This window comes from Lissotriton vulgaris, chromosome 1_1 (genome assembly GCF_964263255.1).
Source record: "Lissotriton vulgaris chromosome 1_1, aLisVul1.2, whole genome shotgun sequence".
Classification (NCBI taxonomy): Eukaryota; Metazoa; Chordata; class Amphibia; order Caudata; family Salamandridae; genus Lissotriton; species Lissotriton vulgaris.
Window position 1 is genome coordinate 1,006,794,219 of NC_141685.1, and position 15,380 is coordinate 1,006,809,598.

The following is a 15,380-nucleotide window of genomic DNA, read 5'->3' on the forward strand; positions in this document are numbered from 1 at the left end:
GGGAATACCATGGTAGAGAAGGAAACAATACTTTTTTCATCTTGGTTCTTTACCATGGGTATTCCCTCTGAATTCAGAGAAGCCCCACCCACCTCCCTACTTTTTTGTGCACATATCTTGAAATATGCATTTTCCCTGTGCTCTATAAAAATATTGCCTATCTGACACTGAGCATGATTAGATAGTGCAGTCCTCAAAGTATCTGATAAGAACCGGGTTGAATTTTACTGTGTCATGTCTTACCCGGGTCAACATTTCTTGTTTTTATTTTATGTGATTTTTTCCAGCCAAGTGTATTGTGAATTTTATCATTTCATATAATCTGTAAATTTTGCCTATTTGATTTGGAAACATGAAAATACAAATGTGGTCCAGTTTCCCACACATGTGGAGGTAGTACCTTTTATGAAATCAAATGGAGTACACACAGTGAAAACTAGGATTACAATTAAGTTACTCGTCTTTCTTCAAGCCAGTTTCAAAATGGTCTTTAAAAAAAGAAAATGGTTTTCCCATATCAGAACACCTTCTCCTTTGTAGGCGTTATGATGATCAAATCAGATTAAACTTCTGCTTGACCTACTACGCAAAAGGTGGTAGCATCTTTACTAAAAAAAAAAGCTTTCATTGCCATAATATCTGCATGAATGTTGACCTGTGTTCTCCTGAGGACTATACAACACTGTCTAGAAGGCAGGTTTTTAAGAACTCGCTGACCGTGGTGTACATCAAAGTATATAGTTTCCTAAGGTTTTTTTTGTGCTGATTATTTATTTTTATAAATCCTTGTTTTTGGAAAGATAAAGATAACTTTACATCTTGAGCAGTAGTGTGTCAGTAAAGCTCCCGTCTTTGCAAGTTAGTGTGACATCCAAGTAGTCTTATAGCCTGCTATTGTATTATTTACAGTACATTGTTTCCAAAAGGCACCCAACTCTCATTTAGGATCATCTACTAGAGCTTTTCTTAGAAATAATAGTTTCTGAGATTTGCAGAGCAGTCCACGCTTGGAATCTCTTCCCCCACAAAATACCTCCCACTCATGCATTACCCATTCGCTTCTGGCCCAAAACCCTCAACCACTCACCCCATGTTGTGCTATGTGTATTTGTTAAGCACATTATCATCATCCGCGATGGTCTCCTGTGCTGACCAGGTGTGTGTGCCAAGCCCTGCATAGGATATTTGGTTAATTGAAAAGCCAATACTTCAGCTTCGTGTAGAATTCAAGAAGAGAGGCAGAGGCTCTGATGTGGAGTAGGAGTTTAATCCACATTTTGAGTGATGTAAGAGAATGATTGTGTGCCTGAATCTCCACCTACCCACTGGTAAATCTGAATCATCTCATCTAACCCAGCACATCTTGTTCCTCAAAATGTGTATCTCTACACCTACCCAGGTCCATTGTAATCTCCTTCCTTCCACTACCACCCCACCGGGTAAATCGTAATTTCCAACCCACCTATATCCAGGCATTGGAATCCCCAAGTCTACAATATGTTGAAATCTTTACCCACTGTACCATGGTTACATCGGATTTAACAATCACCTATCCACCCATTTGCCCACAGTACATTGTAATGAATGAACCCGTCTAGCCATCTGCAGTACCTCAAAATAGCTATCTGATAGAGACATCTAGCCGCAGATTTCTTAACTTAGAATATACCCAGGTGGCAGACTGGATCCGGAAAATCCTTTGCAGCAACACCTCTGCGCGCTGGGGGACGGCGATAAACGACCCCGCCCTGACGTCGTCCACGTACGTGACGTCAGCGAGGTCATATAAGTCCCTCCCGGCACGCTGATGTCAGTTTCCTTCTTTTCCACGTGCAACTCAGATCCGGAGTAAGCTGTTCCTCTGGCCTTTTTTCAGGCCCCTTTTGACGCTTTAAAACTTGTACTTCTCCAGTATTGGGGTATCTTTCCTAGATTCACATGCTTGAATCATTCCCCGTCGTCTGAGTGGCAGTCCCACGGTACATAAAAATAGCAATAAATATGCATAAAATCACCATATCGTAAATTGGAACCAGGAAGTAAAATAGCTAGAAGTTAATAGGAAAAAATCTTCCACTTTCATAACTCGTCAGTCATATATATTCCAAACTACAGCCAATCAGGCGACAGCACCCTCCAGAATGTTCTCCCCAGAGGCTCAGGCTCTCAGATTTTCTACCGCACGTCGTGTGAAAGGAGTCTCCCTGAGCTCTGCTCAGTACTTCTCAGGTTTCTTCAGAATTTCTTCATTTCATGATGTCTTCTAAGAAATCTCTCTTTAGACCTTGTGAGTTTTGTGGGAAGCTCCGTCTGTTTTCTGAAGACCCCCACAAGGTGTGCATTTATTGCTTATATCCAGACCACCAGGTGAGAGACTGCAAAATCTGCAGAACTTTCCCTCAAAAAACTCTTGGGGACAGAGGGAGATGTCTGCTTCTGTGGCTACAGAAAATTAAGGATCAAGACAACCCTTTATCGGAGGTTGGAAGCGTTTCCTCTGTCAGGACTGCTGCCTCTAGGAAGAGGACTAGCAACACAGGTTTAACTTCTCCACGGGCTAAGGTGTTGAAATAACAGCATATCTCGAAGTGTGCTGAGTTGCCTTCCACTTCCAAAAAGGCTCCTCCACCTAGTAAGGGTAAAACTCTGCCCTTTACATCCCTGAGAAAGACTGTAAAATCTCAGGCTTCTAAACCTGTTTCTGGCAGAGATTTTCCTCAAAAGTGGGGTCCCTCGTCGACGAGCTCGTCGACGAAGCCTGCCATCGCCTCGACATCTACTGCAACCTTCTCATCGCTGAAGCCTCAGATTATACTGTAGTAGGCTTCTTCGCCGTTGACGCTGGTGTTCGTCTCAGTGAGACCAACCACGTCAGTCACTGCCTTCTCGTCGGCGAAGAGATTGAAGTTTACCGTCGACGTCCCACCGTCGACTAACAGCAAGAAGACCTCGTCAACGAGATGTCGACGGCCGCCTTGTGGACAATTGCCTCGTCGACGGTTCCATCGTCTACCCCCGCCTCGTCGGCGACTACCTAGTGGACGGCTGTTTCGTCGATGCTGCTATCTCCCTGCACGTTTGGTCGTCACCTACAGCCACAGCCACAGCATCCTCAAAGACATCTGCGGTGCTGTCTACGCCATTGCTATCGTCGACGATAGCGCCTTCCTTGCCTCAAAGGCACGGATCTTCTTTGGAGGTTCTCTCTCCAGTTCACACATCCTCAGTAGAGTTCCTCTTGCGTTGCCCGAGCAGTTACTGGATTATGGGACAGATGAGGATGAAAGATTTCGTACTGCCAGGAGCCCTTCAGAACTCTTCATTAAATAACAAGAATTGGATCAAGAAGAGGACTACTACCCTGATACTGCTCTCCAGCTCCAGAGCCAAACCCTACGGCACAATTGCCTCTATCACTTCTCAACAATCCGCAGTACATGTTAGATGATTACCGCCAATTTCCTCCATCTGAATCAGCTTCTTCTGTCCCACCAACACCCTTTTCTCAATCTTCTACAGTGTTGTGATTGCCCAGACCAGTTTCTCCGGTACCTTCTATATCGCATCATCAGGAAGCTCACACCACGGATGATGACAGGGAAGATGAATTGGATGATAGGTCACCCGTCACTGAATGGGATGACTATCAAATACAAACGCCGACTCCGGCTCCTGTTGACTCATCTCCAGTTGACGTCGGAGGTTTTCATGTTCTAATGGAAAGAGAAGCACAACGTTTCCTTCTTCCTATGGAAACAAGGAAGGATGATTGTTTCCGTTACAATTTTAAAGACCAGCCAAGGAAGCAAGTACGAACTATCCCTATTATTGACTTTATTTGGCAGGAAGGACTGAAAGTCATGCAGACTCCTGCCTCCATTCCCGCAGGCCTCCCTTGCCTTGAAAAGAAATACAAGGCACCAGATAAATCACCAGCTTGGTTAATAGGTCAGCCTAAACCAAATTCAGTTATTGCCCAAGCAGCACAGCGCTGAGCACGGAATCCCTCCTCTCCATCTCCGTCTCCCATCCAGGATAGGGATGGGAGACGTCTCAACATAATTGGTAAAAAGGTTTAGACCATGGAGGCCACTACTGTCCGTGCAGGTAACTCACTGGCCATCTTAGGCTGCTACGATAGGCAGATGTGGTCCAACATCTCCCCCTACATCGACATGTTACCTGAGCCATCAAAGGCAGAAGCTCTCAAGATCCTCCAGGAGAAGAGCGAATCTCGGCTGAGATTATTGATTCTGCTGTGGATGTTGCGTCTACGGGTTTTCGGCAACTGGCAGGTGCTGCTGTCCTGCGGCGACAGGGCTGGTAGAAGTCCACATCTTTTCGTCAAGAAGTTCAGGCGAAGATAATCGATATGCCTTTTGATGGCGAGTCTTTTTTTGGCCAGCATATTGATGATGCCCTACAAGCCATTAAAAAAGATTCCGAGACTGCAAGATCTCTCGGTACTCTTCAGTTTCGGAAGCCGCCCTTTCTTGGCGCTAAAGGCCGTGGATCCTTCTCCAACCGAGGAGGCTATAATAACTCGAGGCAATACCAGTCCTATCAGGGTAATCAACGCTACTCTTCACAACGACATCAATCTGTCAGGCAGCAACCAACTAAGTCTTATGCACAAAACAGAAATAAGCTATCCTACCGAGGACAGAATAAGTCTAAAAATCAGTGACAACTGCCACCTGCTCTACCGCTAAATCCTACAAAAGTTGGAGGAAGGATCTCCAGTTTTTACTCAACCTGGTCTGCTATAGAAGACAAATGGCTCTTGGACATAGTGGCAAGAGGCCATGTTCTAGAGTTTACCAAGCTTCCTCTGTATTCTCCTTCCAAAGGCCCTTCTCCAGCTCATCTCACAGAGCTTTTCTCCCAGATAAATTTGATGTTAAAAAAGGGAGCGATCGAAGTGTTTCCAAAGTTACAACAAGGCACTGGTTTCTACTTCAGATTTTTTCCAATAAAAAAGAAATCGGGAGAATGGCGCCCCATCTTGGATCTTCGTTCCCTAAACAAATATCTCAAAAAACAGTCCTTTCGGATGTTGACTCTACAAGAAGTCTTTCAACTCCTCTCTGCGGGGGATCCCACGACCCCCCTCAACCTCCAAGAAGCTTACTTTCATGTCCCGATTTTACCCAGACACAGAAAGTTCTTGAGGTTCAGAGTAGCTGGCAGGTACTTCTAGTTCAAAGTCCTTTCCTTCGATCTACGTTCCGCTACCCTGAGTCTTCACCAAAGTTTTGGCACTGGTGGCGGCACACCTTCGACTAGAAGGAATTCAAAATTTTCCTTATTTAGACAACTGCCTTATAAAGGCGAATTCTTAACGCAGTCGCAAACATCCATACTCAGAAATGCCTGACACTTAGCCAGTCTCTGGGTCTCTCCATCAATCTGGACAAGTCTCAACTCATCCCATCACAAACAAGAACGTTCTTAGGAGTCACCATAGACACCCTACGGACGAAAGACAACAAAAGCTGTGCAAACTTGCCCTACTACTACGATCAAAAAGGTGCGTTTCTGTCCGACAGCTAAAGTCACTTCTAGGGATGCTCTCATCCTGCATTCCTTTGGTCCCCAACTGTCGTCTCAAGATGAGACCTCTGCAAGAGGAGCTCAACAAGCAATGGCTACAGGTCTCAGGGTCCTTCGACGATCTCATCCGCATCACTCCTCAGATGCAGAAGGCATTACTCTGGTGGACTCACAAAAGGAACGTGGCAGCAGGCCTCTCATTCCTAGTGGAAGCTCGTCATCACCACGGACGCCTCCCTCGAACGGTGGGGAGCACACCTTCAAGGATTAACAGTCAACAGCAAATGGGATGATTAACAAAGGACTTATCAATCTTTTAGAGTTGCTAGCGATCTTCCTGGTGCTGAAATCCTTTCGCACCATTATTCTAGGAGCATCAGTGTTGATTCGGACGGACAACACAAGTATACACTACCTAAACAAACCAGGAGGGACAAGATCCACTCTGCTGTCCCAGCAAGCCCAGCAAATTTGGGATTAGGAGTTCTGTCATCAAATAACTCAGTAGTCCATGTTCCAGGAGTATCCAACATCCTAGGGGACTCCCTCAGCACATCGACTGAGTCCAATCACGAGTGGGAGCTCCATCAACCAACCTTGGATCGTATATTTCAGAAATGGGGTCGACCCGATCTGGACTTGTTCGCGACCAGTCTGAACCGCAAATGCCTGTTCTACAAAAGTTGTCTTTCCCAAAAAGACTCGTGAAGGTATGCGTTTTTGATTAATTGGTCCCAGATCTATGCCTACGCTTTTCCACCGATACCGTTGGTTCCCAGGGTTCTCGGGAAAATTAAGTAGCCTTGTCGCCTACTCCTGATAGCTCCCAGGTGGCCTCCCAGTTTTGATTTACCGAACTCCTCCTTCTATCCGAATGCGATCCCATTCAGTTGCAACCAATACCGAATCTCCTGTCCATCCACAACGGGCAGGTTTGCCATCCAGATCCTGCATCTCTGCGCTTAGCAGCCGGGCGCCTGAACACCTTGAATTTGCTCACTTAGACATTCCTTCAGATTGTAGGGAGGTCTTAGCTAATGCTAGAGCGCCCTCCACAAAATAAAAACATACATGCTCAAATGGAAGCGATTTTCCCTCTGGTGTCAACCCACTGACATTCATCCTATCCGTGCAACACCGGAACAATTATTGCTTTTCTTTCTACAATTGGCAAAGTCAGGACTTTCCCATTCTAATCTTAAAGTATTCTTAGCGGCTATCTCACGATTCCGACAAGATGGTTCACATCCTCTTTATTCCTCTCGGATCATTCAACAATTCTTCAAAGGATTGTTTCGTATGTTTCTTCCCATCCGCCGTCCACCTCCACCCTGGCATCTTAACATTGTTTTGTCACAACTCATGCGACACCCCTTTGAACCTATTCATAGAGCTGACTTGAAGTTTGTATCGTGGAAGACGTCTTTGCTGTTGGCTCTCACATCAGCCAGGCGAGTCAATGACATTCCAGCCTTCACTATTCAACCGCCTTTCCTCCAATTCACTAGGGACTCGGTAGTGCTCCGCAATAACCCAATTTTTATGCCTATACTACCTTCTGGTTTCCAACTCCATGAACCAGTGATTTTAAATACTTTCTTTCCTGATCCTCAATCACCTGCGGAAAGGGCTTTACATACCCTTGATGTCAAACGATGTCTAAAATTTTATTTGCAAAGGACATCCTCAATACGAAATCTGATCAGCTTTTCATTGTATACGGAAAGATGCACAAAGGGCATCCAATAACCAAACAGACCATAGCTCGTTGGATTTCTGCTGCAATCTTTGTCATCAGCAAGCAGATAGACCGCTACAAGCCATTCCGAGGACTCATTCAACTAGAGCAATCTTTTCTTCTACTGCTCTCTTTGCTGGTGTGCCTCTTCATCAAATCTGCAGAGCTGCAACATGGTCCAGCAGGCACACCTTTACCAAGCACTACTGTCTGGAAGCTGCCAGCAATGCAGTCACGTCTGTGGGACAAGCGGTTCTCCGTGATCTTTTCAAATAAGTTGAACCTCTGTTATTCCTTCCTCCTCTTTGATGCATTCTTTTATACATATCTTCTATTTATGTATTTATATGTTGATGCAGATACATATGCATACTTTATCTGGTGTGATATATGTAATTTTTTTATGTGTGTGTGTATATGTATATATATATATATGTATAATATGATTCTCCAACTCGTCTCGATAGTGCTTCGTTGCACTGACAGGTTTGCAGACTACAAAATAACGCCATAAGCCAGTCTTCAGTTTTTAAAGATAATTTAATCTGTTGTGGTGCAAGCCATCAGACGCGTTTCCGACATGACGTCCTTGCTCACTGGTGATGTGTGTGTGTGTGTGTGTGTGTGTGTGTGTATGTGTATGATCTCACAAGCATCATTATGGAATTACTGCGTTCTACTCTGATTCAAGCATGTGATTCTATGAAAGATACCCCCAATACTGGAGAAGAGCAAAAGTTACTTACCTGTAAACTGTGGTTCTCCAGTATTGTTATCATTCATAGATTCACATGCGATCTGAGCCACCTCCCTTCAGAGGCTCTTTTAGGCTCTTTTACTCTTAGATCACACTTGTGCTGGAAAATCTGAGAGCCTGAGCCTCTAGTGAGAACATTCTGGAGGGTGCTATCGTCTGATTGGCTGTAGTTTGACTATATATAATGGCGAGTCATGAAAGCGGAAGATTCTTTCCTATTAACTACTAGCTATTTTACTTCCTGGTTCTAATTAACCTATGATATGGCTATTTTATGCATATTTATTGCTATTTTTATGTACCGTGGGACTCCCACTCCAACGACAGGGAATGATTCAAGCATGTGAATCTATGAAAGATACCAATACTGGAGAACCACAGTTTACAGGTAAGTACATTTTTTGTTCTTCCTATTTTGCAGCAGATGTCAGCGACTGACCCGCATCTTATTTGTATGTGGTGTCTAGGCGAACACCACTAACCCCACAGACTGCGACGCCTGCCAGCACCTCAAGCCAAAGTCCAGGCGGGAGTGCCGGATGAAACTTCTTTCGGCACGGCTGTCCCGTTCCTAGTTGCCCCCCGGCTGGTGCATGTTCCTGTGGTGGCCTTCTTAGCAGGCTTTAGGTTGCTGCTGTTCGCCCCTGTTCTCCCTTTTGGGACTGGGTGTGCACTTGGCATGTTCTGTTACTGCTTGCTATTCTCAAAACACTGCTCACTTTCTACATCTTGCCCTTGGTTCTTGGCTGTACCTCCTCCAGCCTTCCTTCCTTGGGCTAGTCTGGTGGGCTCTGGTTGCATCTCTTCATGTTCTTCTCATCCTTTGGTCGGTGTCCACATTGTGCGCCATTAAGCTGTGAGTGGTCCTTCTTCCTCTCTCTTTCTTTTGTCTGGTATAGGACTGGTCCGTCTCTACCTTTCATTCTTCTACGGGTATAGTGTAGCGACATCTTGGCCTTTTTGGGATGATGTGCATCTCTTTATCTTTTGCTCTCCGTGCTAATTGGGTTGCTGTCCAGCTGTTCTGCCACAGCCTCCCCCATTGTCCGTCACTCTGTTGACTGCTCCAGTGCTTGGCGCTTCCTGTTGTTCTTTCAAAGACCCACCTCCCATTTGGGGTATGGCTGTGGTACCTATTCTAAGTTAAGGAATCTGCGGCTGGATGTCTCTATCAGATGTAAGAGTTACTTACCTTCAGTAACAATATATCTGGCCGCAGATTCCTTAACGCCCACCCAGCCTCCCCTTTCTGCGAGGACCTTGCCAAGTGGTGTTCTCCACTGGCCTCTTTCAGTTGCCTTTGGTTTTTTCTCCCACGGGGTCTCACATTGTTGCACCACTTTCACAGTTGCCATATACGGTTATCTCCCACTAAGGGGCTTCTTTCCTGTAAAATGGTGCCCTTTGATTCACCTTCATTAGGAGATCCATTTCCTCTCTAGTTGCCTTCCCCTTCTTCTGCCTTCTCTATTGACTCGGTGTTCTGGTCTGCTCTATAGTCGTCTTCCTTGGGGCTCTTTTGTGCTCTGTTTCACACCTCCATTACTATAGGGAAAGTGCCAGTCTTTTCATATATTCCTGTAGTGGACTGTTGTTCTTTTTTTGCTCCGTTCTTGCTAGGCGGCACGGTTCTGCATGGTAATGGCAATCTATTTCTGTCTGTTGAGATATTCTTCCCTTGATGCGCTTGGGTACTGGTCTTCGCTCCCTTGCGGGGCTCTTTCTCACAGCTTTTTCACTTATTTGTAGGCAGTTTCTAACTCAGTCTTTTGCGATGGTGTCTTGCACCATCCCTTTTTTCTTTATTTGTGGATTTTTCAGCCCTCGCACACTATTCCCATACTTTCACAGTTTTTTTTTGGTGGCTCTGTGTTGTGCTGCGGAAAAGTTTCTCTGAAGAAAACTGACGTCAACGCGCCGGGAGGGACTTATATGACCTTGCTGAGTCACGTACGTGGACGACTTCAGGGCAGGGTCGTGTGGCGTCTTACCCCGGTGCGCAGAGGTGCTGCTGCACAGGATTTTCTGGATCAAGTCTGACGCTTAGGGATATTTAAGTGAAGGAATCTGCGCTAGACAACGTCTCTACCAGATACATCGTTACCGAAGGTAAGTAATTCGTACTTCAAACCAATGAAATTCCCAACCTCCTCCCACATACTACAGATACCACATCCTCAACGAGCTCGCACCATTATAGAATAATTAAGATCCACGCACAGTACTTCTGAATCCCAATGTACCTAATGCATTGAAATCATAATCATCAGCCTGCCATAGAATACTGGACTATTCATCCTCATTTCTTTTGATTTCTCAGAATCTGCACGCCTCCCTGGTAGCTCAGATTCTCTTCCAAGATGCTGGCATATGTGAATCTTCACCACCTCTCTCCCTAATGTCTTCTTATACCCTACTAGTGTGATCTTTATCCCTAATTTAAAGCTGTTTACTATTGCAGGGTTATAACAAAGCTGTGGACTGGTGGGCCCTAGGAGTGCTGGTATACGAGATGGCTGCTGGCTACCCCCCTTTCTTTGCTGATCAACCTATTCAGATCTATGAGAAGATTGTGTCTGGAAAGGTGAGGCTGTATATAATGCTAGTTCTGCAGGTGGACTTAACTGTGACAAACTATAGAAGAATCTTTTCTGTAGTCTGGAGCCAGAAAGTGTCTAAGTCATCGTTATACAAGTCTCTTTCTGTCCCTCTTTTTTCCTTCTCCATTGCTGTCTATCTCCTTCTTAATCTTTGAATATCACACGTACACACTTTTCATAAAAAACACTTGTCAGACTGTTTAAGCCTACCAAAAAACATAATGTTTTAACACTCCTTTCCCAAGAATCTCCCTCCTAAGGTGTGCTTTTTAATTAGTAGGAGTATCTTTTCATGCTATGCTGCATTCTCGAGGGTTGCTAATGTACATGTTTGGTGATCAAGGTTTCATTTATTTTGCCCTCAGGTTCGGTTTCCATCCCACTTCAGCTCTGACTTGAAGGATCTTCTGCGCAATCTGCTGCAAGTGGACCTAACCAAACGCTTTGGTAACCTCAAGAATGGGGTCACTGACATCAAGAACCACAAGTGGTTTGCCACTACTGACTGGATCGCCATCTATCAGAGGAAGGTATGCTGCAACAGGCGTTGTTGGAAGTCTGAAAAGGTTTATTTGCAGCAGGAACGTGCCTCACAAAGTCAGCAAAGAAGCCTTCTTTCTGACAGAGGATCCATTTATCTATGTTATGTATTTAGTTGGTTAATTAATGTGTAGACCTAAGCTACGTTGGCAAACATGGTTTCTTTCATAGATTCAAAGGCTTAGATTATTTCTTCCTTGGGTTGCATACCCCTCTTCGAATGTTATTTTAGCAGCATTGGAATCCATGTTGTATATTTATTTTTTATTTTGCTTTTTAACCAGTGAGAGGCTAAGGCTTCGAGATTTGCTCCACCTGCAGTCCAACATAGCTCAAGATTTCCTACCATACATCAGTCAAAAGGAAATTCTCTCTGACCTGTCTTTTTAAAAACCTTGTACTGCCGAAACGTCTTTGGATGGGTTCTTCCTCTACCGTCTATTGCACTGTTGCAGTTCTGCCAAGGACCTTTTTAATAACAACTTCCTCTCTCCTTTATTTATATATTATTTTTATATTACCACTTCTATTTGCGGAGATCTGAGGAAGATATGGTGCTCTTCAAGGTCAGTCAGGTTGGTAAAATACTGTTCTTTGTTCGCATATGCAAAGCAGAAAACAAAACCATGAGAAGGAAGCACTTCGATGTTGAACATTCTGAGACCTCAACATGGAAGTCTTGGAACTGTTCCAAGCCTCTTCTATGGAAATTCTGTCTACCACTACCCTATACCACATTGCCGTTAACAGCAAAACAAATGGAGCCCTAATCAAAATACAGAAAGAAGCTTTGCCTCCTACTTTGTTCAGGCTGTCTAAGCCCATTTTGTCAACGACTGGATTGCCAACTATTTTTATTAGTTCTATCATCTGTGATGTCTCTGTCATTAATTAATCCAGTCATGAAGATCTTGCATGTTGTCAGGTTTAGGATCATTAATAGTTTTAAAATAGCATTGCTCATTGATAAAATGGTCCTGGGCCTGCTAACAGTGTTTGATTAGTTGCACATCCATTTCATTTTATGCAATTGAAACCTAACTGAGATTGCTACCACGTATTGCATGAGGAATGTCAGAAAAGTGCTCTGCTCTGTCTTGCTACTTTTGCTCCTTTTTAAAGTATTTCAACCTTTTCTCGAAATTCCTTGGTATTCTGCCAACTGTAGCTTTGGCATCATTGTACAGTGAGCTGTTTCTGTGGTTTACTTTTTTCCAGCCCTGAGGAGGGGTTCAAACTGTCACAAAGGCACAGATGGAAAAGAGAGCTCTCTTTAAGACCAGATCCTTTGGCAGCAGTGAAATAACTGTAATGAAGACCCGCACTTCAAATGCCTATTTTGCTTGTACCCCAAATGTAAAACCTGCCTTTTGCTGTGGCATTTGCCAGGCTTATCCTACATTGATCCTCAAGATCAAGAAAGGAGACTGCCCTTGTACCTCCTATATTGAACATAAATAATCTCTAACTGGAATGCCCCCTCTTCAGTTAAAGATTCTGTTCACATGGCTCCTCTGGGCACATCGGGAAAAAAATGTCCCATTATCTCAGAAGGAAAAGAAATCTAAGATTCCTTTGACAAGGCATGGAAGAATGCTTCAGAGTACCCCTCACCCAAGATAGCAGAAATGTCAGGCTACATAGAAGCTTTAGCAATGATCTTGAACCAGTCTCAAAGAGAAGTCCTCATTGATAGGAAAGAAGCACCATTGAAGACCATTGCACCCTCACTGATGACATTCTCATTGACCAGCACCTCGGTGGAAAATACACTAGATTTACTATTGGTGGCTGCCCTTAGTTGATAACGAAGGAGACACCTTTGACTACAAGTGGCCCTTTGATGATGACCAAAGTTTAGGTAGTTGCAGTCCCACAAGGCTCTCAACGATTGGCAGTTGTGTTCCTCGTATGGGCCAACTTGGCAGCTGGTGTAGCCCCCAACTGGGACTTCAGCTCTTTGGTAGCGGTTGCCCTGCATTGGCCTTCAGCACATCTGCAGATGCAGCCTGAGTGGGCATCTAGTAATCACTCCACTGCAGCCCAGACCAGGTCTTCAGTATTGTTGCTATTCCAGGGTTGCCTTTCCTACCAGGAACTGAAGGGGAAATCTGGGGCCAGTGGGAAATGGTGGGTGTTCGTGGAAGGAACAGGGCAAGTGTATAGAAGCAGAACTTTACATGGGTGCACTGGTTGACCTTTACTCCAGTAACCCAGTTAAAAAGGTATGGTAACACTTTTGCTCCTAATAAAGTGTGCTGCCACCTCTGTTCTATGTACTATACCTATGACAGGGACAGTAGTTCTGTGTCACTTCGTGCGCCCCACTGGTCACAGGACAAGTCAGGAACTTCTGGTACCGGAGGACATACCTAGACCTCTTCAAACACACTTAGATTAGTGTGGTGCCAGGACCAAACTTTAAAAGTCAGGATACCAGTTGTGCCTGGCACTTGGTTGCTTAATAATGTTACCTTTTATACTCTGGCCAAAATCTGTTTTAGATGGTTACGGTGGTATTTCCATGAATTTGTTAAACATCGCAATATCAGCTAAGTAGGCCTTTCTTAACTCTTCTGGTTCTAAGACTACATAGTTGACCGGTTGCTGAAAAGTAGTAGGAGCATTCTTCAGCCCAAAGGGCATTACATCAAACTGGTATAATCCCTTTGGCATAGAGCATGCAGTCTTTTTCTTAAAGCATTTTGCCAGTGCCCACTGTTTAACACCTTAGCAGCTATGGAACGTCCAGCTCCAGTGCTGGACGTTCCATTGCGCAGGTGCAGTTGGAACGGCCGACGGCAGCACTCCCGAGGTAGTGGTGCCGTCGGCCGTTGGAATAGGCGCAGCACTTAAAGTGTTAAGTGAAAGGTGCTCGGATATGTTTCAACACCCAACTGGTCCACAAGCTCATCATCTCTTGTGATCAGGTATGTATCTGCCTTAGTGACTTTGTTGAGGGCCCGGTAATTCAAACAAAAGAACGAGTCTGTAGAACTTTGCTTAGACACTAACACTGCTGAGCCAGTCTAAGGACTACAGGAAAGCTCAGTTATTCCCAAGTCCAACTTATTGGCCACCTCTAGCTTGATGCGTTCTTGGAAAAAGTCAGGCATTCGATAAGATGCCTGGTTGCGTGATCGGTCACAACCAAGATGAACTTGTTTCTTTAAGCTGAGGTAAAGGTGGTCATATGGACCACCAATTTCAATTCTCACCTCAAACGAAATACTCACAGCTCATGATGGCACCAGTGCCTTAGTCTTAACTCTTGGCTTCACTCTTAATTTGCAAGTGGGAAAGGTTGTACAACAGCTCTTTGTCTCTGTGCAGTCCTAGCTAGTACAACAATGGGTCCACCCAAATGTCCTTCTAAAGACAGTACGTGGGCCAGTGACAACAGGAAATTCCTGTGCATCAATGGAAACACTAACTTCTTGCTAGCTCCTGGCACAGGATTCACAGGCTCACTATAAAGCAGTCTGTCATCCCAGCCACATAGTGTCTTCTTACCATCCCCTTCTTGGCCTGTTTCTGAGCTTTATCCTGAAGGGCCTCAAGGAAATTGCACACAACTTGTGTCTGCAGAATTCCTCTTGGGTAGGTCCTCCATCAGCTAACAAACCCGGCGGCCCTGGCAGTGGCCAAGATCAATCACCTGGGCCACTTTGGTTTCTTGTTCTCCTCTCCCTCAGGGGCAGTGGATGTGATTGTCTAGGTCTCCTCAGTCTGCCCTAAACAGCTTATTACCTTTCTATGGTCTAGGCAAAACAGAGCTGGTCTTAGTCTCTTCGTGTCTCTGTTGTGCATCCTGTGCTTTGGTGAACATAGCAGACATATCCAGGCCATGTAGTCATCGCGAACTACCATCAAATCATTGTTCAGTACGCATCCTGCACCTTGCTTCTCTCATCCCTACATTGACCATAACCCACTTGCTGTTGGTTTTGTGTTTGCTTTTTTAATCTTATGTCAGGCAATGGGGTACTCCTTGTTGCCACCTTCCCTCCTCACCATCCCACCTATGAAACATGCCACTGCTATGTGTCTCAGGGCAGGAACCTTCCTCCAATTGATACTAGCTTCCAACACTAAAAATGCTTAAAAGCACATTGTCCCCCTTCTCCAATGTTCATTGCTACCAGGTTGAGTGCAACCGGACCCTTTCATGTCCCTTCAACCATGCTCACCA

At 44.8% G+C, this 15,380-nt stretch overlaps 1 protein-coding gene across 4 annotated transcripts in view; it reads left to right on the forward strand.

Annotated features, from left to right (window-relative positions):
- Window positions 1-15,380, forward strand: part of LOC147748392 (cAMP-dependent protein kinase catalytic subunit alpha) — a 1,196,191-nt gene that overhangs the window by 1,138,637 nt on the left and 42,174 nt on the right. For all 4 annotated transcript variants that reach the window (XM_086961155.1, XM_086961164.1, XM_086961147.1 and 1 more), the window contains 2 exons: window positions 10,510-10,632; window positions 11,014-11,178. In XM_086961155.1, the coding sequence (XP_086817281.1) occupies window positions 10,510-10,632; window positions 11,014-11,178 (288 nt within the window). The remainder of the gene's footprint in view (window positions 1-10,509; window positions 10,633-11,013; window positions 11,179-15,380) is intronic.